The following is a 27,090-nucleotide window of genomic DNA, read 5'->3' as shown; positions in this document are numbered from 1 at the left end:
TTACCCTGCAATCTTTGTTTCTTCCTCCTCATTACCTTTCTGGGAACATGATAAGTGCAACCTTGGAAAAGGAAAGGGTTCTTGTATTAAATATTCATTGTCTTGCACATATTTTGAGCCTTAGGTGGGAATTTGAAATCTTTAGACTATAAATATATAGCCACTTCTACCTACAAAACTCTTCAATAATCTTCAGGTCCCCTTGGGGCAGGGGCAAGGGAATGTACCTGCTCAATACCACAAAAGAAATATCTGGAGGAGAGGGATTTGGGGAGATTGGCCATGCCTTGTTTCACAGGCCTTCATCATTTGAGGGTTCTTAGTGGGGTGGGGGAGTGAATACAGAATATCTACAGAGTAATGGAGTAAAAATGTTATAAAACAGAGAAATTCAGTCTTGGACACTAAAAATTCTACTTGCTCTGCAGGAAGAGTGTCTTTTTCATAGAATCATAGAATATCAGGGTTGGAAGGGACCCCAGAAGGTCATCTAGTCCAACCCCCTGCTCAAAGCAGGACCAATTCCCAGTTAAATCATCCCAGCCAGGGCTTTTTTATAAGACAGGTTTCAAGTACTCCTTTTCTTTTTATAAGACCCCATTGTTAGTAGAATTCACCCTCCAGGGCAGGAAATCCGCTGCTGGCCATGTGGAATGTTAGGTTTCCAGGACTGTACATTAGAAAAAACCGTGTAACATATTTTCATAACAAATCCATAAATACATTTTCAGCCTGGTGGAAGGACACATCACTAAGCAGCAAAAAGTGAATGAATGGAACTCTGGGGCTCACTTTACGTTAGCACCGTCATTTATTGCAAGGCAAGCTAATCAGTGAGAAGCAATGGGATCCCCAGCTCCAGAACTGCAGAGCAGCAAAATCGATCAAGGACTGTGCCCAGCCGGTTAAATTCACACATAGAATTCAGGGTCTCATCTCTGAGCTAGCAGTAAAGACAATGTTTAAACATGGTTCTAGGACCACAGGAATTGTTATACCAGATCAGTTTCTCCACCACTGTCTCTCTCCCCTCTATGGTCTTATTTACACTACAGTGCAGACTGTGTTAACCAGGACTCATTATGGGGGTTTTACACCTTCCTCTCAAGCACCTGTTACTGGCTACTGTCAGCAAGACAGTGGACTCGGTGGCTCATCGGTCAGAGTTCGTTCAGGGCGGGGATGCATTCAGCGCACTGTTAAAGGGGATCCCAGCTTCCATTCTGGCATGCACTCTCCCAGAGGAGTGCGGACTGAGTTAGCCAGCAGGCCTCTGAAGAGATACAGAGACTCCCATCCCCCAAAAAGCAAGCTGCTGAACCACCTCGCTGAATCATGTTTTAGCCACTTGTTTGAAGGCAATGTAGAAAAGTTAACCCCTCTTCTGTATGTGTGTGTGGCTATGCTGACATCTGTTGGCCAGCCAGGCTCATAGCTCAGTGCTTTGAGCATTGGCCTGCTAAGCCCAGGGTTGTGAGTTCAATCCTTGAGGGGGCCATTTAGGGTTCTGGGCCAAAATTGGGGATTGGTCCTGCTTTGAACAGGGGGTTGGACTAGATGACCTCCTTAGGTCCCTTCCAGCTCTGATATTCTATAAATCCCAACTTCTCTTCCCTGTGGATAGCCTAGTGTAGTACTTGTTGATATCCCAAGAAATATATTCCAGGCCCAGTTTCTTATTCAAAGTGACCAATTTTCTATGGCTATGCAGGGCCATGTATCACATGTGCTGCTCCTTCTTTTCCTAGCTTGATCCAGATTTCCTTCTCCAGGCCCCTGACATTACTATGTTAGCTTGATGTACAGAATGAGATTAAACCAGCAGGATTCCACCAACAGCCTCTGATTTTGCTTTTCCTTCGTGAAACTTCCCTTGCCCCATAGGATAAGAAAAAAACTACCCTTTCTCCCTCTTCCTCCATTAGAGGATGCAGAGCCTGCCTGATTCCATGAAGCTGCAGCATTAAATCACACTACGTACAAGGATGGATTTCCTTTGATTCTTGTGCAATACGGGCTATAATTTGAAATAATTACAAATGTATTTATTCTTGGAAATTCCTTTTCCATGTACTGAATCTCTAGCCACATGGGGCTACTTCCCACTGGGATTTTCTACTCTTGCAATGATGTTTTCCTGAAAACCTGAAATTCAGCACTTGCAAATACTTACAATTTTCTCACCACCTGCAAATGCTGTTATTGAACTCAGAGATGCTTTCACAGTGCACTGCAGCCTCTATGGAAGCGTTTTAGGCTGGCCTATACTATTGATTATCTTTCAGATGCCCACCACACTGAAGACGATTGAATTCTAACAATCCAGGTGATTGTTAGGTAGGTGATTGAATTCTAACAATCCAGTCTTTCCAGCAGAGGTTTCAAATCTGTAAGCTGGCGTCTCCCACAAGACTCAGGAAAAGATCAGGTACATAAATCTTTAGTTACACTATAGCATAAGGGTCTGATGCTGCTCCCACTGAAATCAATGACAAAACTGCCAATGACTTCAATGATACAAGATCAGACCCCACACAACAGGTTTTTTTGGAAGAGATTAGATGAATTATATGGAGAAGGGGCCAAGAATTCCCAGTTTTAACAGTAATTATTGTTTTAAACAAGCCTTTTGGAAGGGATCTAAACCCTCAAGCTTCAGGGCATAAGCCAACCTCTAACTATTAGAGGTTAGGAAGAAACTTTCCCCGGGGTAGGTTATCTCATAACTGCCTACTACAGGGTTTGTTGCACCTTCTTCTGAAGCAGTTACTATTGGACCCTGTCAGAGGCAGGATGCCAGACTAGCTGAACAACTGGTCTGATCCCATCTGGCATTTCCTATGATACAAATCCCAGTGAAATCCAAAGGAAAGTCAATTGCTTGTTTTAGTAACTTTTGGAGGTTTGCAGTGCTTATCACTTCTGTAGTCTTGTGTAAATTACCATCTGCCAACTAACTCACCCAACATATTGTATGGCTACAATGAAAGAACAGACACATATGGATGATATTCAACCTTCATAACACTCAACAGTGGAGTACTTCGTTCTTTATGATACAACAGCCCCTTCCAATATCAACCTTCTCTTCCTACCTCTTTTCTTCTTCCTGAATTTCCTCTCTCCGGGAGTGGCTGGGAGGAGCATACACTGTAAATTCAGCCTCGTTGTCCCAGTGCATCACTTCTTCTCTGGCTTCGTTATCCCAGTTAGTATCTACCTCTTCCATCACAAGATCCACCTGCCCCTCGGGGAGGATACAGACTGAAATGGGAATGGTGGAGGAAGTGGTGAAGTGAAGGTAGCCGGTTTTATAAGCATCTATCCACACCATATTTTTACATGTGGAATGTAGAACTGTATAAATATCAGTAAACAGAGAAGTATTCAAATATGCCAGAACTCCGGAAATGTAGCTCAGGATTTGAATCATTTTCAGTCCTACTGGAGCTGTGATAGACATTACTTTTGTGGAGTTTTCCCTAAGGAAGAAGTTCAGGGGTTCCGTAATGGGTGTGGATAGGCCAAAATAAGAATCAGTCCTGCCTATAAAAAATGGCTTTCTCTGTACTCATATGCCAGCTATTGGGTCAGGTCTTCAACGGGTGTAAATTGGTACAGATCTGTTGACTTTGTTGGAGCGAGACTGATTTGCACCAGTTGAGGATCTGGCCCATCTATCTCTGGGCCATGATCTGATCGTTCTTGCAAAAATATGCAATGGTGGGGAAAGACCCATAGATTTGTAGATATTTAGGTCAGAAGGGACCATTATGATCATCTAGTCTGACCTCCTGCACAACGCAGGCCACAGAATCTCACCCACCCACTCCTGCGAAAAACCCAGAGAGCTCTTGGTCACTTGCACTCTACTACAAACAGCAGCCAGAATCCCCTCCTTATACATGCTGGGTGAAATTCACCCCAGTGGGGGGACATGGCCCCCTTCCCTTCCACTCTGGTTTACAGGCTGGGGCTGGGGCTTGTGGGATCACACCCTGCGCTCCTAGAACACCCGCCTGGTTCAAGTCCTAGTCCAGTACCTCCAGACTCCTTCTGCCTGCCTGTGTTCTCAGCAAGCAGAATGCCTCCAGGAAGTGTTTCTGGGCCAGTGCATCTCCACATGTAACCCTTCTGCTGCAGTGCCTGTTGAAGTCAGAGTTATAGATACGCTGGAGGGCAGGGATAGGATACAGAAGGACCTAGACAAATCGGAGGATTGGGCCAAAAGAAATCTGATGAGGTTCAATAAGGATAAGTGCAGGGTCCTGCGCTTAGGACGGAAGAACCCAATGCACAGCTACAGACTAGGGACCGAATGGCTAGGCAGCAGTTCTGCAGAAAAGGACCTAGGGGTGACAGTGGACGAGAAGCTGGATATGAGTCAGCAGTGTGCCCTTGTTGCCAAGAAGGCCAATGGCATTTTGGGATGTATAAGTAGGGGCATAGCGAGCAGATCGAGGGACGTGATTGTTCCCCTCTATTCGACATTGGTGAGGCCTCATCTGGAGTACTGTGTCCAGTTTTGGGCCCCACACTACAAGAAGGATGTGGATAAATTGGAGAGAGTCCAGCGAAGGGCAACAAAAATGATTAGGGGACTGGAACACATGAGTTATGAGGAAAGGCTGAGGGAGCTGGGATTGTTTACCCTGCAGAAGAGAAGAATGAGGGGGGATTTGATAGCTGCTTTCAACTACCTGAAAGGGGGTTCCAAAGAGGATGGCTCTAGACTGTTCTCAATGGTAGCAGATGACAGAACGAGGAGTAATGGTCTCAAGTTGCAGTGGGGGAGGTTTAGATTGGATATTAGGAAAAACTTTTTCACTAAGAGGGCGGTGAAACACTGGAATGCGTTACCTAGGGAGGTGGTAGAATCTCCTTCCTTAGAGGTTTTTAAGGTCAGGCTTGACAAAGCCCTGGCTGGGATGATTTAACTGGGAATTGGTCCTGCTTCGAGCAAGGGGTTGGACTAGATGACCTTCTGGGGTCCCTTCCAACCCTGATATTCTATGATTCTATGATCCCCAAGTTTGAATTAACCATGCCCTATGGCATTATACACTGCACACAGGAACTACCCTCCACATCCTAGTCATTTGCCAACACTGCAGGGAAATAATACTAGACAATCTAATGGTCCCTTCTGGCCATATGTTCTATCAATCTATATGTCATGTCATGCCATGCATCCAGAAAGGCCAGCAGGCCAACTTCCTGAGAAAAGCTCAGAGTACAGATCTGATCCAAAGCCCAGTGCAGTCAATGAGATTCTTTCCATTATCTTCAGCAAGCATTGGGTCAGGCCCCGCTGTCCATTCATATCTTAGATGCATGCGAGAAAATGAAGAAGAGGAGATAACGCTACCCAGACCATTTAGTACACAGGCAGGTAATTATGGGGTCTCACTAACAACTCGATTCAACAACTCTTGGCCACAAAACACATGGAGCCTATGATGAGTTTAATAAGAAAGTATGCATCAAATTAAAAAATACAGAAAGATAGAAAAAGGACAGTTATGATCCATTTTTATTCCATCACATGTGCACTCAGTAATACACTACAGGACATCATGCTAACACCACACATTTCACTTTCTCTTTATCTAATTTTTTTACAGAAATACAATTACAAAAACACAAAGAAGAAGAAAGACACTTTTCTACTAATCTCGGCTCTTGTTTTTAGAGTATATGAAAATAGGGCAACACAGAGCACTCAGCTACCAGATGGGCACATTATAAAAACACAGCTAGGATATGTTATTTTGGTTGTGTGGACAGTAACTCCTTGTTAAGGCTGCCTATCTTGTAAAGGAAACTAGTGGGGAACAACAGGTTGGCATGAAAAGGAGGCATCCGATGGTTTTTGACAGGCCAGCCCAGAATGCGTTGTGGGGGCATACTGGAGATTTTCATACAATGGCCCCTCTTGGAATAATTTCATTGCTAGGGAGTCACCCTGACATTTTTCAACACACTAGATCTGAAAAGTGACATTGTCTAGGGAAAAGTCAGCAAATACTCAGGCTGAATTAAGTTCACCCTTGTGAAGAGGGCCAGCACCAGGCCTAAGACAAAAGAATCCCATGCACGGCTACAGGCTGGGGACCAACTGGCTAAGCAGCAGTTCTCTAGAAAAGGACCTGGGGATTACAGTTGATGAGAAGCTGGATATGAGTCAGCAGTGTGCCCTCGTTGCCAAGAAGGCTAACGGCATATTGGGCTGCATTAGTAGGAGCGTTGCCAGTAGATCGAGGGAAGTGATTATTCCCCTCTATTCAGCACTGAGGAGGCCACATCTGGAGTATTGCATCTAGTTTTGGGCCCCCCACTACAGAAAGGATGTGGACAAATTGGAGAGAGACCCGCGGAGGGCAACAAAAATTATTAGGGGGTGGGGCACATGACTTACGAGGAGAGGCTGAGGGAACTGGGCTTGTTTAGTCTGCAGAAGAGAAGAGTGAGGGGGGATTTGATAGCAGCCTTCAACCACCTGAAGGGGACTCCAAAGAGGATGGAGCTCGGCTGTTCTCAGTGGTGGCAAATGACAGAACAAGGAGCAAGGGTCTCCAGTTAAAGTGGGGGAGGTCTAGGTTGGATATTAGGAAACACTATTTCACTAAGAGGGTGGTGAAGCCCTGGAATGGGTTACCTAGGGAGGTGGTGGAATCTCCATCCTTCGAGGTTTTTAAGGCCTGGCTTGACAAAGCCCTGGCTGGGATGATTTAGTTGGGGTTGGTCCTGCTTTGAACTGGGGGTTGGACTAGATGACCTCCTGAGGTTTCTTCCAACCCCAATCTTCTATGATTCTATGTGCCATGAATTTCACCTGACAACATTTGCTATTCTGGGTCAGACCCCACCACCCCCACATGCTAAAAGCAGAACAGCCCTGTAGTGGAAGAGAGAGAATACAAGTCTCCAGTGAGAAGTTAAAAGCAATTATTGAATCAAGCTAAGTCTTTGTAAAAGAGAACTCAATTCAAAGAAGTGAGCAGGTTGCAGCTGGTGTTCTCAGGGTGAAATATTTGGTATGTCGTGGCTTTTAAAAACATTTTGTGGTTTCAGAAGTGACGGGAAGAGGGAAAAATAAGAAGCTCTCTTTTTGGAAGGGTGCATGAGGGATATATTTCAATGCTCACATGCAGTATTTGTACAGCCTCTCGGCCATTACTCCCAGCCACGTTCTGAAGCGCCCACAGCTCCACCTCTGAGTTTCACAGATACCAAGTGAAAGCAGTAAAAGAATGAGTATTGGAGGTGATCAGAGTCAGATTGTCTCTAGGAGCAGAAAAGGAAAGGAAGAACCTCCTCTCCCCTTCATCAAAGAGGCAGTCAGTCACATGTCTAAGTCCTGTGACGGGGGCGGTTCTCCAAGGTCTTCATTTTCCATTTGTTTCAGAGGCCCTAAGCCCCTTCCCCCCCTGAAACAAAAGGAGAAGAAGGATTACATTAATAAAGGTGCTGGCTGTTTGGATTGGGAGCAGATCAGTCATTCTATCCAGTCACTGCCTGCATTTGTCGCATAAAACGATTTAAAATGCCACAACACACCAAATCAGAGATTTCACTTAAACCAGTTGTAGTAAGAAGAGGGCCTGAAACATAAGGCCTTATATTAGATGCCTGGTATGAGGCCTGAGGCCTGGTATTTAAAACCTTGCTGATATGAAGCAAACTTAAGTTGTGAGCAAGAGGCAGGCCCTGCTCACAGCATTCGGCAAGCATAGGGTTGATATTGCAAAAACATATGTTCCTAAGAGGTGCTAGGCACAAAACACTCATGCAAGCACATTCCAGAAAGGTGGTACCAGAACACCCCGATAAACACATTCCCCAAAGATAACAGGAACATGCTGACCCATCTTAAGGATAAGGTCAGGATGACAGCATCATGAATAGAGGTGTTTTGATTGCACCTACAGGTACAAGGCAATGGGTGGCGCCCTAATACGTTAGAGGTTGGCACCCTAGTATGTCAAGGATGATACGTAACTTGTATTGCTGTAAAAAGATGTACCTCAGAGGAAGTGTCTTTGTCTGGCCTAGGGGATAGTGGAAAGTCCCGCCACTAACTGACCCGGTCCATTGTCACGGGCATACATGTGTTAGTGTACCTGTAACCACTGAGCCAGGGCATTAGCACCATGCTTCATCAGCAATGAACCTGACCAAGTGTCTTCGCTACGAACCCAGTCTGTGAATGTATTGGGTGGTTCCCTTAAGGTCTGCTGTGGCAGCTGTCTGCGCAGAGCTGGGACAGCACACAGGAGAACACCCAGGAGAACACGCATGCAGCCAAACATCTGACAACACCAGTCATGCATGGAGGGTGAAATTCTACCCTATGCACACAGCTAGCACAGGGCTGCTACTCCACTTAAATCCCACTTAAAATAGGGCTTCAGGGGGACTTAAGTGGAGTATCAGCCTTGTGAAATTCGCCCTGAAAGTAAGTGTGACAGGTTCGGTCACAGAGACCCCCTTGGGACTGTCACCTGATGTGCTGAGATTACCTCTGAGCCTGTTTTCTCTGCCAGTTTGGGACTTCAGATCCCTGTCTTGTTGAGCCTGACATGCTAGCCAGCTGCAACACAGATCCAGGGTCTGAACCAAGCCCCCAAAGCTGCAGACTTAATTGAAAACAGCTCAGCAAGTACTCCTGTCTCCAGCATCCAGACACCCAGCTCCCAATGGGATCCAAACCCCAAACAAATCTATTTTACTCTGTATAAAGCTTATACAGGGTAAACTCATAAATTGTCTGCCCTCTATAACACTGCTAGAGAGATATGCACAGCTGTTTGCTCCCCCAAGTATTAATCACTTACTCTGGGTCAAATAATAAACAAAAGTGATTTTATTAAGTATAAAAAGTAGGATTTAAGTGGTTCCAAGTAATAACAGATAGAACAAAGTAAGTTACCAAGCAAAATAAAACAAAACACGCAAGTCTAAGCCTAATACATTAAGAAACTGAATACAGGTAAATCTCACCCTTAGAGATGTTCCAATAAGCTTCTTTCACAGACTAGACTCCTTCCTAGTCTGGGCCCAATCCTTTCCCCTGGTACAATCCTTGTTAGTTCCCAGATCAGGTGGTAACTAGGGGATTTCTCATGACTGGCAGCCCCCTTTGTTCTGTTCCACCCCCTTATATAGCTTTGGCACAAGGCGGGAATCCTTTGTCTCTCTCTGGGTTCCCTTCTAAATGGAAAAGCACCAGGTTTAAGATGGATTCCAGTATCATGTGACATGTTCACATGTCCTGTGAGACTTCATTACCCACTCGCTGACACACATGTATACCGAAAGGCTTACAAGTAAACAGAGCCATCTACAGTCAATTGTTCGAGTCAATGGGATACAAGATACTAAACCACCATTACTGGCCCACACTTTGCATAATTACAATAGGACCTCAGAGTTATGCTTCATATTCCTAGTTTCAGATACAAGAATGATACATTCATACAAATAGGATGAACACACTCAGTAGATTATAAGCTTTGTGATTGTCAAGGCTGAATCCCCACTCTGGCACCTCAAGTGCAGGAAGTGGGGGCCTGCAAGGATTTTAAAAATTAATACTGGCCACTCTAGGCTTGTATTAAACTCCCAACGTTACAGCTTCTTTCTGACCTTGGCTTGGTAAACACTGCCACTACCCAAATGCAAAAAAACCCCTTGGAACCCAAGAAGGAACACTTGGCTATTCCTCCCTGTGGGGTATCCTCAAGCCCTTTCACCTCCTGGTCAGTTGTGCAGTGCATCTTTGAAACCTGCCCATCCAACTCCCCAAAGAGCCAGAGAAGAATTCTCAAGTAATACAAGCAGATGACATCATTCAACCCTGAATGCTTTTATTTTAATGATTTTATGTCCTGTTTCAGGAAAGCCTAGAATAGAGATTTCTATAAAAGCCCACAAAGAAAAACACTCTCAGGAGTCCCGCAAAATCCTCTGACGTTTAAGTGAAGTCGAGATAATGATAGCTATATATTCCACCTAACAAATACATCCTGCTACTACTTGCATACCCTGTTTCACTTGCTGAATATAAGAGCCACAAAAGTCATACATTCCAACACTAAATTGGGCAGAAAAATCCAGATTTCGTGGAGGGGAGGGGAGGGGACCCAACTCCTGCCTTATTACTCCAAATTCCCAGTTTGGGGAAACATCCTAACACATTGCATGGAAGCGAGTTTAAAAAAAAAAACAACAACCAAACTGTCAATGATGACAACTAATCAACTATGACAACAGTGTCGCATTTTCCTGTATGCCGGCCTTCAGTTTTGCCATGTAACATATAGCTGACATTATCACACAACATCATAGCACGGTTTCATAATGCAGGATGAGCTGTACTTAGCCAAGGTAGATATCATCTCATTTTTTAACTACAAAGTTGTGCTGTGCTATTCAATGGTGGGAGAGAGTAGTAGCTGGGGCAAAGTGCCTTGCCTGTCTGTCTCACCAGGGGCCCAAAGGTGTCACCTGTTGCAAGAGTTACTTACGCCATACCCATGCAGAGGGATTTTCCTTCTAGACCCCTCAAACCCCAAGGACATGCCGTAGAGCATCAGGTCTAGGCTCACGTGTTAACGTAAAGAGGAAGCTTTGGAGGGGTTTAGAATGTATATTTGTTCCAAATTCCAACCACCTCCAAAGGTCGGCAAAATGTCCTCTGGCATTGCCCAAGGGTGCACCTCAAAGTGTCTCATATAAATTCTGTTTAAAGATCATCTGACAGTGACAGACTCACTCCCCAGTTTGGGATGTTCTTCATATTTGGAGAATTTACCCCCAGAATAGGACTGTCTTTCACACCGAGATCCAGACCAAAGAAAAGGCTCTGAGAATCAAACAAGCATCCCAAATCTACTCTGCACAGATTGAAATTTACCGCGAATGTACTGCAGCTCAAAACCATCTCAAAAATGCAACATTGACATTTTAACAATATTGTTCCCACAGCTTCTCTAAATACTTTCAGAACCTCTGCAGCGTGGAACCCACCCCAGACCTACCCGGGGATGTCTCTATACCGAAGCTGCAGCCCTTCTTTCTGAATCAGGTTTTATCAATAAAGGCCAATAATACTTGTCAACTGAAACTGTGTAACGAGAGGAATTGGTTACTTACTCTCTTCCACTGGGCACAAGGTTCCAACTTCTGCAGCCTACAAAGAAAAAAGGAAACAGTAAAATATTAATTATTGTTAACTATTTTTGACTATAGCCTCTCTCTTGCTTTCTCTCTCGGTGTTAACACTCTTCCTCTCTGGCAATTCAGTAGATGGCACCCTTCTCTTTTGCGTCAAACCCGAACCAGTACCCCAGCAAGTGATGCTGTGCTGTTAAAAGTCTTTTGCATGAAATATAAAACCAAGGTCCTATCTGTGGCTGTTAAAAATACCATTGCACTTTTTGTAAGACTGTCAGGGTCAACCCCAGCGTCCTGGCCAAATGTGTCCATTCTACCTATCTAAATTCCCCAGGCAATTTCCATTAGATACAGTATTTTTCTCTCTCCTCGTTAAACTTCTCTATACTACAGCTGTGTGCTGTTCAACAGCTGTCGTCTCACCCCAAATGTGACTGCATTTCAATGTCGGGCAAAGTGAGTTATTCCGATACTTGACAAGAGAGGGCCAAATTCTTCTCTCGGTGAGGTTGCTGTGGAGCAACTGAAAGTCCTCGGCCCACAATTTGTACATTTTGTTATTACGGCTTGCTCACTGCTTGGTCTGGGCAAGATTGCTAAGTATTGGCACAGATAGCTTAACCACGCAGGTTTTGCTGCAGTCTCCAGGGCTAGTCCCTTAACAGGTCTTCCTCCTCTAAGGCAGAGGACAGCCAGCATTGCCAGATTTAGATCAACGACTACAGCACCGTTCTTAAAAATCAGCCCAATTTATCAAGGCAAACAATGCTGCATGGGGATCTCTTTTAAGGCACTAAGGGCTAAGCAAAAAACGTGGGATGGCTCTTCCCCGGCTGACTGAGAGGTCTGGCTGGGGAGGGTAAGGGGGTCAGAGCAATGACAGAAGCATGAAATCTTTCGTCCGCTCTGCTCAGATCCAGGCACAGAACATCAGGTGGCAGCCTCTAGCTTTCTTGGACCAAAATGGAAAACAAATATTAGGCCAAATGCTGCTCACGGTTACACCAGCGTGTACTATGGTTCCACGTGCCCTCTGCACTGGCTTCAGAGCTGCTGGGATCTCCAGGAGAGTACAGGCTGAACCAGCAGGAGCTGTGTTCCCTGGAGCTCTGGGAGATATTGTCCCTCTAAACTCACACAATGGTGAGCATAACGCAGCTCGACGGGTATCCTGGAGGATTTGGGTTTTGTGCAACTTTGTTGTACAATGTATTTAAATATTAACAAAAATAGCATGAAGCCCTGCAAGGCACATCTGAGCTGGAGAGCAGGGGGTGCTACAGGAAACCTGGGAAATACCTGTGGGGAACCTCCCAGAACAGACTGAACATGTGGCCCTTTCACAGCAAGTCAGTAGAATAGAGGAGAGCCCTGCTGAAGATGTCGGAGCTTGGAAAGAGGACGTGGGGTGGGGATTACTAGATGTCGCAAAGTACGGATGAACGTTGCTGTGCTGACCAGCCCATGGCTTATATCTAACGGAATCCACTCAATCGGAGTAGTAAAAATGGGTTGGATTTGTTTTTTTTAACCCAGTCACTGCCACTGGAACATCCACGGGCTACTTGGCTTGCTTGGAGGAAGAACTTCCAGGGCTGGCCTGGTTGGTTCTTTGGATCTGAAGCAATGAAAGGAGGAACTTCATTTTCAGTCCCTGTAAGTTCTTTCTTACTTTATATTTGAGCTTCATTGATTTCAGTGGGAGCAAGATCAGACCTTTCAAATGCTGGTGATATGAGAGGAGCTGTCAGACCAGCTCAGAGCATCGGTCTAGCTAGTTCAGCAACTTTCCTTCCGCAGAGACCAACACCTGAGGTTCTAGAGAAAGGAAGGGAAAACCGAGCTATCATACACAGTTTGGAAACACTGCGCATGGGGGTGTGGGAATATTTCCTCCTGATCCTTGCAGGTGACCATGGTGTGAAATGTCACACTGCACATCTGAATGTTGCTAGTGGTGATAGAATTAGCCTAACTTCTACGACATCCTACCACAGTATTTTACCTTCATGGGTATTGATGCGACTTTGTGCAGAAGAGACTCCACCTGGCCAGCCCAATGTTAACGCATCATCATGGGAGAGCCCCACTGACCCCCTATCATTAGTTTAGTCTCTTTATCATCCCCACCACGTACCTGAGCATACCATTAACCACGTACCTGAGCATCTTGCTTCACTCTGGCGAGAGGCTGTGGAATCACCTTCTCCATTCCCTGAACAAACCACTTGAACACCCTGCCAGTCAGAAACTCCTGTTAAACTCCTGTTACAGCCCTTTCTTTCTTCATCGGGGGGGTTTACATGCAGCTTGAGCCAGGACAGACTTAGCACCACAAAGGGCCCACAATGCAAGAAGCGAATTTACCCTATATCTGTGTCCACCCTCTGCGTATTGCTCTGCACCAATTAATTCAATCAATCAACCAGTGACAAGGTGCCAGAGGTGGCTAGACGCACTCGGCATGTTCTTGGGTTCCCGCCATTAGAATGAAAGTTCCACCAGGCAAACACGGGGGGATGCACACGGGGCAGCAATGGAAAGGGCCAGCGGATCAAAGTGTTCGGGAACCCAAATACGTAAGACACCAAGGACCATCCCAAGGCGACAGAGGAACATTTCAGAAGGATTCACGCTGCACTACCTGCCACCGTCGCCCCCCAGCGTCTGAGGAAAGAGAGATGTCCCGAGTCCCACCAGGCTGTCTGTAGATGCCCGCTGTGAGGTTCCCGATACGCTGTGACTTGCTTGAGAGCTTCCCTTTAGTGCTGTCCTGGTCTTACTTACTTTCCTTTCTGCTTGGGATTGTTCACAGCGAGAGAGAAGCGACATCGTGAGTTTCATTGTAAACAGTGAAGGCCTTTGAGGCTTAAGCTATGTAGGTGAAATCCACCCTTGTGCAGAAGGCCAGAACCAATGAACATCACTGGAGCCACATCCGTCTACCGCAGCTCAGCACCCAGCCCAAGGTCAGAACGAGGTCCATTTTGAGGGCGTAAGTGGGATTTAGATATTGCACCCACAGCTTGTGCCAGCCCACTGCACAGGGGAGAGCTTCATGCTGTAGGACTTGTCAGAGCTGCCACCTGCTCGTTGATTTGTATTGTAGTGGCACCTGAGGCCCAAATCACGGATTAGGGCCCTGCTGTGCTAGCCACTGGACAAACCCAGGACTTTAAGGCAGTCGCTGTGCTGAGGCGCTTACAATCTGACAACCAAAACATCAGTATCAGCACCGCTCTCCATCACGTAGCTGCCTCATCCCAAATGATCACCAGCATTTTGAACTCTAAACCCTGTTAAAGCCATCAGCAGCAGGAGAAGAACGGACGGAGGGGAAGCTTCATTCTGTATTTTCAGTCATTGGTCTCTGAAACTAACCAGCACCACATGGTGTGGTTTGTGCTCAAAAATGAATACAGCTCAGAGTCTAAATGGCATCAACATTTTAAAGCGCACAAGGGGATGTTTCAGAAGGTGAAATGAAAACTGAGGTGCTGTGGGGCACTAAGGGATAAGACTCGGCCCTTTAATCTAGTTTTATAAACATTTATAGCAAAGAATGCCCCAGATGCCTTCGCTCTGCTGCCAACGTATCAGTACAGGATTTCTTCGAGAACTAGGAAGATTACTAACTCAGTGTGTCAGTACAAATTTCCCATGAGTTCTCGGATGTGTACTGCCCTAGGATTGCCATATGCACCCGGTTTTGACAGCACTAGTCCCTAGACAGCACAAGTACAAGTAATCTACTTCCTTTCACTGCCTGCAACTCCAAGGCTATGAAAGCAGGATACCGAGGGAAACCAGTGCAGTAAGATCTTGGAAAGAGACTTGGCTATAGCAGACTATGAAGTTTCCATTCCTGAAACTTCTACAGTCGGGCACCCCATTCACCCCAGCAAAAATCACTCACCTTCTTTTACAGCTGCCTCTTCAGATTTCCTCTCCTTTACATCCTGTCATACAAACACATATGGAATACACTGACATGCCGACGTCTGAATTAAAGTGACAATGCAGCTAATCGCAACACCTCTGCCTCCCATCTGCGTTCGTTTTCGCATGCCTTGGCCTGACAGCAGAGATGCCCGGCAGAAAAACAGTAACCAGCATTTATAAAATGAACAGAAATGAAGGAGTGATTTCCTTGGCTCCTGCTGCTTCCCAGGCAAATGTACAACTCTGGCTTATCTGACAGCTCAGTTCTACTTTGCCATGTTACCCCTCCCAGTATCAATACCCCTCTGGGGGAAATAAATGTTGGCAAAACGTATCTCCACTATCTTTTTTTGTTAATTGATTTTAAATTTTAAAAAGCAGCCCCTGAAGACTGTAACACCCTGCAGATCCCAAGGAGCAATCAAAACGAAACTTTGTGCGTACTTGAGAACTAAGCTTAGACTTCATGGTCCTGTCTACACTAGGGGAATTGGTGGTGGCACCAGTAGGAATATTTCAGTCAAGATTCACAGGGCCGATTCTGATCTCACACAGGGTTTATACCCATGTAATTCATTTCATGTAATGATTTCAGTGGAGCGATTCAGGTTTTACACCCAGGTAATGATTTCAGGGGAGTGATTCCTACATACACTCATGTAACTGAAAGCAGAATCAGGCTGTCACCTACTGGGGTATAAAATAAAACGTTGTTTGTTTTCTTTTCTAGATGCTCTCAATAGAAGATCATCAGGTTTCCCTCCCGAGGGGTTTGTGTCTAGATAGAGCGAGCACAGGGAAATCAGGAGCACGCTTTTCCCTTTGATCTTTCACTGACCTGACCTAAAGGGCAGTGCTTCTTGCTCACTCTTAAGTGAGCTTGGGCTAAAGATGCTTCCGCAAGAGAATCCTGCCTGTCAATAGAAATCTGTTTATTTTTGATCCTCAAGCTTTTGTGTATGCTGAAAATAATTTTTTCTCCTCTCCTGTCAGGTCAATGTTTGGTCCTGGATCGGCTGGGCAGGCATAAAAACAAGCAGGAAAATACCCCCAGGTGGATCAGATAAAGTATCAAAGAAAAATGGGTTCGTTTTCTTCGCAAGAGATCTCTTCTTGAGGTACAGCTCCATTCAGAATTAGCCCAGATGATTTCCACTGCTTGGGTATTTAAGAATATCATTACAGGCATTATTACTGGAAAGTCAGAACCACAACAGTCACTGACCTTAACTGACCGCACATTACCCAAGAACAAAGTGGTTTGCAGGACAGTGTGTCCCTGTACAAACCACACTGTATCACCACACTTACGTCTTCTGCTGCCTTTAGCTTGCTGGGGATTGTTTAACTCCGAATGTCCCAGCCTTCATCAGTATGGGTCAGATGCTAGGTGCTCTTTTAATGCAGAGTTTTACTGTTTAATTTGTAAAACTGGAAAACAAGTAGGTTGTGGAGGAAAATTTCCATATGGAATGGTCTTCACTAGAAAATTAAGTCATGTCAAACCATGCCCTTGAGGAGTTGTGCTAACAAACAGAATGTTAAACACCGTTAAGTAGTCCAGGTTACAGGAATCACGATACTTAACATTGTGAGTAACACCTGCTAGAACCGAGGGCTAACCACAACTAGCTGACACAATGTTAAACACAACTTGTCTCTGTCTGCATGGACTGAAAATTGTTTTACTATTGTGTTAGTTAACATGCTTCCTCAAGCTCATGTTCTTATATGACCTAATTTTCTAGTGAGGACCAGCCCATAAACAGCCGTAACAACGTTTACAGTGTCTGAGCCGTTAAAAAGTCAAAGTATGTGTATTAAGCCCCATAGATTCCTCATGGAAACCAGTACGTATGAGACAATCCTGCTGTTGCGTCTTGTGTTTACTATATTTACCTTCTCATTTTTCATTTCTAGAGATGGGTGGAATGGAATCTTTATTTTAAGAGCTCATCCTTCACCCGACGTATAGGGCACTCCAGGCAAGGAGAATAATATGCTTGCTCCAGCAATTCTGAAAATTAGCAAAATGGAGGCTGGAGTGACACGGGGAGTTGCTAATGGAGATTTTCACCCCTAGTTCACAAGTTCACATATGGACCAAATCAATAGGAACTGGAAGCCAGGATCACCTGACAGCTGTCTGGAGGCTAATACGAAATGGGCTGGGGGACTCCGTCTAGTGCTAGGGGAAAAGCGTCCATATCACAGGTGGTACTAACTGGCCCCTTTCTTGTCCGCAGCATTGTTATAGCCTTGATGGTGACTATGACTGGAGGGGTGTTAATGGGCCACTTCACTGTGAGTGGTCCCTTGAAATGTATTCATAGAATCAAAGAATCTCAGGGTTGGAAGGGACCTCAGGAGGTCATCTAGTCCAACCCCCTGCTCAAAGCAGGACCAATCCCAACTAAATCATCCCAGCCAGGGCTTTGTCAAACCTGATCTTAAAAACCTCAAAGGAAGGAGATTCCACCACCTCCCTAGGTAATGCATTCCAGTGTTTCACCACCCTCCTAGTGAAAAAGTTTTTCCTAATATCCAACCTAAATCTCCCCCACTGCAACTTGAGACCATTACTCCTTGTTCTGTCATCTGCTACCACTGAGAACAGTCTAGATCCATCCTCTTTGGAACCCCCTTTCAGGTAGTTGAAAGCAGCTATCAAATCCCCCCTCATTCTTCTCTTCTGCAGACTAAACAATCCCAGTTCCCTCAGCCTCTCCTCATAAGTCATGTGCTCCAGCCCCCTAATCATTTTTGTTGCCCTCCTCTGGACTCTTTCCAATTTTTCCACATCCTTCTTGTAGTGTTAACTCCTTGTGCTAAACAATCTGTTCCACCTTGTATTTAGCTGTGAAGCTCTGAGTACATTTCCCAGATCTGAAGAAGAGCTCTGTGTAAGCTTGAAAGCAGAAGTTGGTCCAATAAAAGATATTCCCTCACCCACCTTGTCTCTCCAATGCCCCCTTTCTTGACAGTTTCAACAGAAAGATCACAGACTGAATGAGCTCCAAAGACTGAATTGCCCTCTCTCCCCTAGAAGCAGTCCCTTGGCTTCAGGATTGGAGACATGCATATCTGCTACTCATGTTGCACTGTTCTGGAGACAAGCAGAGGACTCCAGTCTCCAGTGCTGTTAAATGGAGATTTTGCACAGAAGGCCAGAAGGGGCCACTAAGATCCTCTTGTCTGAGTTCCTGCAGAATACAGACCAGAAAATTCCATCCAGCCATTCCGGCAGTACAGGGAATTGCACTGCCCTATTGCTAAGTGAACACTGTTGAGCCCAATAACTTGTAGCCAAGCTGCAGCATCTTTCAGAATAAGATCCAGTCTGGATTTAAGGGCTCCAAGCAATGGTGCATTGTGACACATACCATGTCTAGCAGTCCCAATGGTTAATTACCCCCTCTGTTAAAAAGTTGTATCACTCATAGAATCATAGAATAATAGATAGATTAGCAAAACTTTTGACATGGTCTCCCACGGTATTCTTGCCAGCAAGTTAAAGAAGTGTGGGCTGGATGAATGGACTATAAGGTGGAAAGAAAGCTGGCTAGATTGTCAGACTCAACGGGTAGCGATCAATGGCTCCATGTCTCGTTGGCAGCCAGTATCTAGCGGAGTGCCCCAAGGGTCAGTCCTGGAGCCGGTTTTCTTCAATATCTTCATAAATGATCTGGAGGATGGTGTGGATTGCACCCTCAGCAAGTTTGCAGATGACACTAAACTGGGAGGAGAGGTAGATACGCTGGAGGGTAGGGATAGAATACCAAGGGCCCTAGACAAATTAGAGGATTGGGCCAAAAGAAATCTGATGAGGTTCAACAAGGACAAGTGCAGAGTCCTGCATTTAGGACGGAAGAATCCCATGTACCACTACAGACTAGGGACCAAATGGCTAGGCAGCAGTTCTGCAGAAAAGGACCTAGGGGTTACAGTGGACGAGAAGCTGGATATGAGTCAACAGTGTGCCCTTGTTGCCAAGAAGGCCAAAGGCATTTTGGGATGTATAAGGAGGTGCATTGCCAGCAGATTGAGGGACGCGATCGTTCCCCTCTATTCGACATTGGTGAGGCCTCATCTGGAGTACTGTGTCCAGTTTTGGGCCCCACACAACAAGAAGGATGTGAAAAAATTGGAAAGCATCCAGCAGAGGGCAACAAAAATGATTAGGGGATTGGAACACATGAGTTATGAGGAGAACTGGGATTGTTTAGTCTGCAGAAGAGAAGAATGAGGGGGGATTTGATAGCTGCTTTCAGCTACCTGAAGGGGGGTTCCAAAGAGGATGGATCTAGACTGTTCTCAGTGGTAGCAGATGACAGAACGAAGAGTAATGGTCTCAAGTTGCAGTGGGGGAGGTTTAGGTTGGATATTAGGAAACACCATTTCACTAGGAGGGTGGTGAAGCACTGGAATGGGTCACCTATGGAGGTGGTGGAATCTCCTTCCTTTGAGGTTTTTAAGATCAGGCTTGACAAAGCCCTGCCTGGGATGATTTAGTTGGGATTGGTCCTGCTTTGAGCAGGGGGTTGGACTAGATGACCTCCTGAGCTCCCTTCCAACCCTGAGAGTCTATGATTCTATGATGCTATGATTTCCAGTTTGAATTTTTCTAACTTCATTTCCAGCCAGTGGATCTGGCTATTCTTTTTCCTACTAATTCAAAGGTTCCCCTAATATCAGATGCCTTTTCCCCATGTACAAACTGAAATCGAGACGCTTCTTAACCTTCTCTTTGAAAACTAACTAGCTTGAACTCCATAAGTGTCCACTTGCAAGGCATGTTTCCCAGACCTCACTTTTCAGTAGCAGAAAATTAAGGTAACGATTTAGAAAAAGATGGGTCAATCAGTAACAACCCCTCTAGAAAGCCGCTTTCCCCAAATTGCAAAATCATGGTATTAAGAAAGAGTTGCCGTGGGAAAGCTGAGGGTGGAGTGTGCTTGAGGTCGAGAGGATACCATCACTCCTGAGGGTCAGAGGACTTGTGTACGTGTCTGTGTGTGCACGGGCTACTACGCACGGAATACATCATCTCTTGATGACACAGTGGTCTGGCAGAGCGATACAGGGAGCTGTCCCATGCTACAAGTTGAGCAGTTCCTGTTAGCCCAATGTCTTAAAACAACAAAGAAGGGGTGGGGGTCTCAAGAAAATTATTTGAAGTAACTTTACAAATTCTGGAGACCATACAAAGAAGTCACTAAACTGATCAAAATATCATCATTAATGGCCTAGCAGATAGAGCACAAGACTGGGAAGCAGGAGCCTGCATGCTATTTCTGGCTCTGCCACTGGCCTGCTGGGTGACCTTGGTCTATTCACGTCATCTATTGGTGCCTCAGTTTCCCCATATGCAAAACAGGGTAATGATGCTGCCCTTCTTTGTAAAGTGCTTTGAGATCTTCTGATGTGACGTGCTAGGTATTATTGTCATCATTATCAGGGGTCTTTCTATCACAACATAGGCTGATGCTTGAGCCTATACAGCAGAGGACCCCAAACTGTGGGGAATGTTCCCCTACCCAAGCCGCAGCCCTGCTCCTGGCCCAGCTCCGAGGGAGGCAGGGGGGCATGAACAGGGGTAAGGGGGGGGCGCAACCCTCAAAAGTTTGGGGACCAGTGCTATACGGTCTGGAGAACAGGAGGCTATACAGATCATATTGTCTTATTATAGTGCATAAGTACCCAAAAAGGATCACACAGGCTGGAATAAAGATCTATTTGAACTAAGTAGTTACAGGAGAAATCGACAATGCTGGCATTCTTTTCTTCTGAGGTTGATCAGTGTTTGGAATTCTGCATAGGTGCTGGTAGATTCCACCTTGTGGGGATTCCAGAAAAAATAACAACAGCAGCCAGATGAGTGCATGGAGCAGATGCTTAACACGGATTTCTGCTCCCCTGGGGAGTTTTGCCTGCATCAAATCTGGCACTGGGAAGCAATTTTCCCCACGGCCATATGGCCAGGGCCTTCCTTGCTTGTCACTGAGCATAGAATGTTCATTAAGATCAGGTGGGCAAACTCCTGTAATTACAAGGAGCCTCAGACAATGGTAGTCCCTAGTCCTTCCATCTTCCTCCTCTGTGTTTCAGTAATCTCAGACAAGGAGGGGGCTATTGACCATCCTGCAGGGACCTGTGGGGAAGAAGGGGTGAGGGGAGCCATTGCGTCTGTGTATGTGTGTGTGTACACCTGTAAGCCTATGGAAAAGTAGGGCTCGTCATTACACATTGGGATGTGTGAGCTCATGACATGTACTGGTGTTTCTCTTGTGCTGCCGTGACGATGTCTCTTCTTTGTCTTTGCTGCACTCACCTCAAGCTTGTTCATGTTTTCCGGCTGCGGGATCATCTTCCCAAATCCCTGCACCAGCCAGCTAATCACCCTGCTGCCAGTCCTGCAGAGAGAGATCACCCACCGTTAGGAGAGTTCTCCTTCTACCCTCACTAGAGCTGGAGCAGATCCATTCCCCTCTCCTCTCCTGCTCTCTCCTCTGGGCCCTAGAAGATTGCTCTCGACCGCGAAGGGCCAAGCAGCCTCGGCTGCTGTGGAAAGCCTAAACAATCAGGTTTTTTGCAGAGGCTGGGGAAAGGACAGAATCTTTCCCCCCTCCCCTCTCAAATCCAGAGTTGGGGCACAGAAGAGAGACCCAAAGCATCTCCACAAGGCACTCTCCTCCCGGTGGTACTGCCATCTGCCAACCTCTATATCCCTTCTCTGTGGGTGTTTTGGCCAGCAGATCTCCATAGTTCACAGGACCAATGGTCATACCAATAGTCAGCCATGGTTCACCCCCAAATCACCCCTTTTCCTGCACGGCTACATGGATTCATAGAGTTTAAGGTGAGAAGGGGCCATTAGATCATTCTGCACATCAGAGGCGAGAGAATTTCACCCCATTAACAGAGGCAGTCACAGTGCAGCAATTCTTTGCAGCAGGCAGAGAGAACCCCAGAGCCACCCTTGGCAAGATTAGATCATCTGGTCAGACCTCCCCACACCAGAACTCAGCTGTTCCATTGCTTTCCAGGCCACGTATCCCCAAGCAAGGGGCCCTAAATCCCTATCAGTGTTATACACGTATAGAGACTAGCTGGGGATCAATATAACAACAGAGCCTTAAGTGCAGGTTTATACACAGAGTAAGAGTGAAATTGGCATGACAGACAGAAGGGTGAATGAGGCTCAGATGAATTACCTGAGACAGGGTAGAGCTCAGAGGGGGAAGAAAGCAGAATTCTCACACTAGTCTACCAATAAATCCCAACCAGAGCCATCAGAAATACTAGTGACAGGCAAGCCGACTTTGTAAAATAAGCCCCATCAAAAGACCTCATGCAAAATCAAAACGTCCAAGCCTGTCCCTGCAATTCGCACACATGCACTCAGCGTCTGCATCTCTGTGCTTCCCAAATTTGAGTTAGACTAGAAGGGGAAGTACCAAAACACTATGCAAAAACCTGTTCTCATAAAATTTCCAATCCAGTTCTGCAGAGCCAAGTGTGCGGGAGTTTGGTTGCGATTTAGAAAAGCGTCTTTAAGCTTGGAGAGAGTGTTGTCCAGTGTAGCCTGACTGATTATTGCAATTATAAAATTGCTTATTGGGGTGCAACATGCACTTGTCACAAACAGCAGGTTCTTTATTCAGGTGGCTACTTAGCGTTAATTAAAAAGATGAAACTGGGGAAGCACCCAGCAACGCGATGAGATTTAGCTAATATAGACAATTATTGAAATCACAGAAAAATTTATATACATAAGTATATGAATCAGATAACTACAGTGAAGTGTTTCCTACATTGTTCATACATACAGGCTTGCATTGTGCATACTTACAACCTTTGGAGACATTAGAAACAAAGCTAGGAGGACCAGTCAGTGGAGCACATCAGAGCGTTGGTACTGATTTAGTTTACACCATCTCGAGAATCCAGTGCACCCAGAATTTAGGGAACTAAGTCACGTCTTTTATACCCATTCTTTATGTAACCATTGAGAAACAGAACCCTTTTCGATGCTCTTCTGTGACTATAATAAAGTTAACACCTGCCTATTATCCATATGTGATAATCTGGGTGTCCATAATTATACTTCCAATCACTGACCTAAGCATTATGAGTCAATCCATTTCTTAATAGACCATCTGCATCACTGTGGTTTAACTGCCTAGTTACTATGGTACAAGACATTGCAGAAAATCCCCCAAACTTCCTCTTACTTGGGCAACTTGCGGTGTACCTGTGCTTCTGTGGTCACTTGTTTGCTACATCTAATAAGAAGGTATCATTCATGACCTAGGGTTCAGTCCTCAGACCTGCATTAACTTCACTTAAAATTCAGCCTGTGGTTGACTAAAATCAAGCTTTTTACACCGGGCCTTTTTATTCTAACAAAGCCTAGGAACCCAGTTACGTGTGCTCTCCTGCTTGCAGTTACCACTTCAATACTGCTTCCATTATTATTTCTATGAGCAGACATAGTAGACAGATTATATTTTACCCAACCTTATAAACCCTCCAAAATTAGATCAAGGGTCCACACCAGGGAATCAGACAGTTCTACCCCAGCCCTGCTACTGACAGATCTTGAACAAAGGTTGTGTGATCTTGAGCAAATCACTAAACTTCTCTGCGCTGCCAAATTAAACTCACCGGGAGCTGGAAGGATCAGAAGTGCGATGGGCTGCCATCTGCTAAGTAGCCTGAGGGACTTGGGTGCCCTCCTGTTGAATGGGGCTTAAGTGCCTCACTGCCTTAGGTGTCTCTGGGGACATCTGAGCCATACTTTTTAATGAAAATATATGGGCCGTGTAGGGCACCCGTCTCTCCCTCTCTGCTAATCAAACTAAAGAGAAATACTGGGCATTGCTTTTGCCTCCTCCAGGATGAGGCTGTTATTGGTTCTCCAATGGCACCCTGCCTGTCCCAGGGATCTGTACTTTACTTGTACCTCATTGCATTCACCGAGCAAAATGCAGAGCTACATCGATCCTGCAGCCCAGGACCAGCAGTGTAAGAAAAGAATTACACTGTCCGCGATGAAGTATATCAGACCAGAAGGCCACGGCGAGTCACAGGTGCCGGAGGCAAGACACCACGACAAGATTTTAAGGACAAATGGATTTTTAAACAAATCTGCATCACTACTCTGGAGACAGACTCCCTGTGGCAACCATGATCCCAGCATTGCCCTACAGAGATTCCCCTGTTATGGAATGTGAAGAGAAATCCAGTCTCTGCATTCGTTCAATCCTGGGCACTCAAGCCAATATGGAAGGCCCACCTTCCCTTAGAGCAAGAGGTAAAGACACGGGCAGTTTTCAGTTCAATGAATAAAAAGGATAGATTTTTTTCCACACACCGTCTCCATTAACCTTCAGAGCAACGTGCTATCCCAGTCTCCCCAGCAGCGTGGCAGTCATGAGCATTTTAAACCCAATCTGGCTGCGAGTCAAGAGGGAAGGTGGCAAACCCGCTTGGGGTGGCTACCAGATTAGAGTTCCAATGGATAACCTCGTGTGCTTGAAATAAAAGAGGAAAGTGACTAAATGGACAGGTGCTACCATGCTACACAGCTTTCGGGAGGCTTAAGGGAACTTACCCTTTTTCTGAGGCATTATTATCTGAGCTGGAATGCAGCTCGCTATGATCCTGAAGCTCATCCTCATCTGGAGCGAGGGTTGTTATCTCTTGAGGGGCAAAGTAATAAAAAGACAGCATCAGGACAGTTAACCAGCTCTGCTGAAACAAACAATGCAGACGATGCAAAAGACAAGATTGCAAAGGACCCTGGTAGGTTTTAGTCACAGCTGATTAACCCACAACCACCCCATCAGTCATTGGGTTTTCTCTGCAGGTGGTGTTGGGGACCTGTGATGTACAAGAGATCAGACCCTTCTGACCCAAAACTCTGCAGAAAAGGACCTAGGGGTTACAGTGGATGAGAAGCTGGATATGAGTCAACAGTGTGCCCTTGTTGCCAAGAAGGCCAAAGGCATTTTGGGATGTATAAGGAGGGGCATTGCCAGCAGATCGAGGGACGTGATCGTTCCCCTCTATTCGACACTGGTGAGGCCTCATCTGGAGTACTGTGTCCAGTTTTGGGCCCCACACTACAAGAAGGATGTGGAAAAATTGGAAAGAGTCCAGAGGAGGGCAACAAAAATGATTAGGGGGCTGGAGCACATGACTTATGAGGAGAGGCTGAGGGAACTGGGGATGTTTAGTCTACGGAAGAGAAGAATGAGGGGGGATTTGATAGCTACTTTCAACTACCTGAAAGGGGGTTCCAAAGAGGATGGATCTAGACTGTTCTCAGTGGTAGCAGATGACAGAACAAGGAGTAATGGTCTCAAGTTGCAGTGGGGGAGATTTAGGTTGGATATTAGGAAAAACTTTTTCACTAGGAGGGTGGTGAAACACTGGAATGCGTTACCTAGGGAGGTGGTGGAATCTCCTTCCTTAGAAGTTTTTAAGGTCAGGCTTGACAAAGCCCTGGCTGGGATGATTTAATTGGGGATCGGTCCTGCTTTGAGCAGGGGATTGGACTAGATGACCTCCTGAGGTCCCTTCCAACCCTGAGATTCTATGATTCTATGAACCCAGCATTGCTCAGAGCTCAGACCTGGCATCACTCCCAATGGGCTGGTTTAATGAACAATACAAGCTGACTGGGAAGAATGGAGACTTTAAAGGACTGTACAGCCTGAATCTTCCCAGCGGCTAGTATTTATTATTTGTATTACTGTAGCATCTATGAGTCCTTGTCAGAGATCAGGACGGCATGGTGCGAGGCACTGTACAAACAGAACAGAAAGACAGTCCCTGCCCCCAAATTGTCACTTCAGGTCTGCTCCCAGTTGCCGCAAGACTGGTTTTACAATCTGTGTGAACAGGAACCAAGACGGGGCATCAAGCACCGAGAGGCCTCCCAGAAGAATGGGGAATCCTCTCCCAGTCCCATAGCTTATCGGGAGAGACTGGGCAGCGGTTTTACTTTCCCAGCCAGGCTTGCTGCTGAAGGAGATCAGGCTGTGAGTTACTGGTGCTTATGACCATCCCTGCAGCTCTCATTACTGTAGAGCTCAGGATCAGGCATATTTCCAGGGAGCTGAGCACTGTCCGTTACAGTCTCTCTCTCACACACACACACAGGCACCCTGACAGCTTGGGATCATCTCTCGGTGCTGCTTGGAGTTCCCAGTTCCAGAGGAGTCACACATGGGGTGGGCAAGACAATGATCATAGATATACTGGAGCACGCTGAGGATACAGTATAATCCATCCAAACCCCTAAAGAGCAGCAGGTGACATGCTCCCTCCTGAGCATGGCCAACCTGCAGGATGGGTGAGTTGCTGCAGTTCATTGTGAGCCTATGATGACAGAAGAGGATATTTCACTGGTTTTGCAGCTGCATCCACCTTTAAACAGAGTGGCCAAGTGTACAAAGCAGTGGACTAAGACTCAGGAGACGTTAGTTCTACCCTGGATCTGCCACTAGCTCAAAGGGTGACCTTGGGCCAGTCACCTCCCCGCTCTGTGACTCAGTTTCCCCATCTATAAAACACGGATAATGCTCTTGAACTCCTTTGTACAGTTCTTTGGGCTCTACTGATGAAAAGTGCTATATAAAAGCTAAGATATTATATCATTATTAAAAATTTTACCTAGTAGGTCGTCATCTTCCTTTATGCTCTGGACTTCAGTCTGAAGGGAACACAAAAAAACATGATTAAAGCCGCTGGCTAACACACTGCTCACAATAGGGGAACTATGGCATGAAACTCAAATGCCGTTACTCAGTGTTCCCATTGATCTGGTTCTGGTACGTACCTGATCAGGGTAGTCCAAACTGTTCTCGAAGCTCTTTCCAACGGTCTGCAGCATCCCTGGATTGTGGGCTGGCTGAGGGACTACCTTTCCCAGCTCCTGAGACAGCCATGAAAGTACACCCC

General features: G+C 45.8%; 1 protein-coding gene across 1 annotated transcript; it reads right to left on the bottom strand.

Annotated features, from left to right (window-relative positions):
* LOC144929173 (uncharacterized) lies at positions 1 to 27,090 on the bottom strand. Its single transcript, XM_078848159.1, has 10 exons — positions 26,969 to 27,090; positions 26,803 to 26,842; positions 24,737 to 24,824; positions 21,452 to 21,533; positions 15,095 to 15,137; positions 13,823 to 13,976; positions 13,340 to 13,415; positions 11,158 to 11,194; positions 3,096 to 3,264; positions 1 to 61 (listed from the first exon to the last, which is right to left on the bottom strand). Exons 1-10 carry the CDS (start codon positions 27,020 to 27,022, stop codon positions 1 to 3), a joined length of 804 nt encoding a protein of 267 aa, XP_078704285.1. The 5' UTR covers positions 27,023 to 27,090.

Source organism: Lepidochelys kempii, chromosome 12, assembly GCF_965140285.1.
Source record: "Lepidochelys kempii isolate rLepKem1 chromosome 12, rLepKem1.hap1, whole genome shotgun sequence".
Lineage (NCBI taxonomy): Eukaryota > Metazoa > Chordata > Testudines > Cheloniidae > Lepidochelys > Lepidochelys kempii.
The sequence above is the reverse complement of the archived record's forward strand: the minus strand, read 5'-3'. Positions and strand labels throughout refer to the sequence as shown.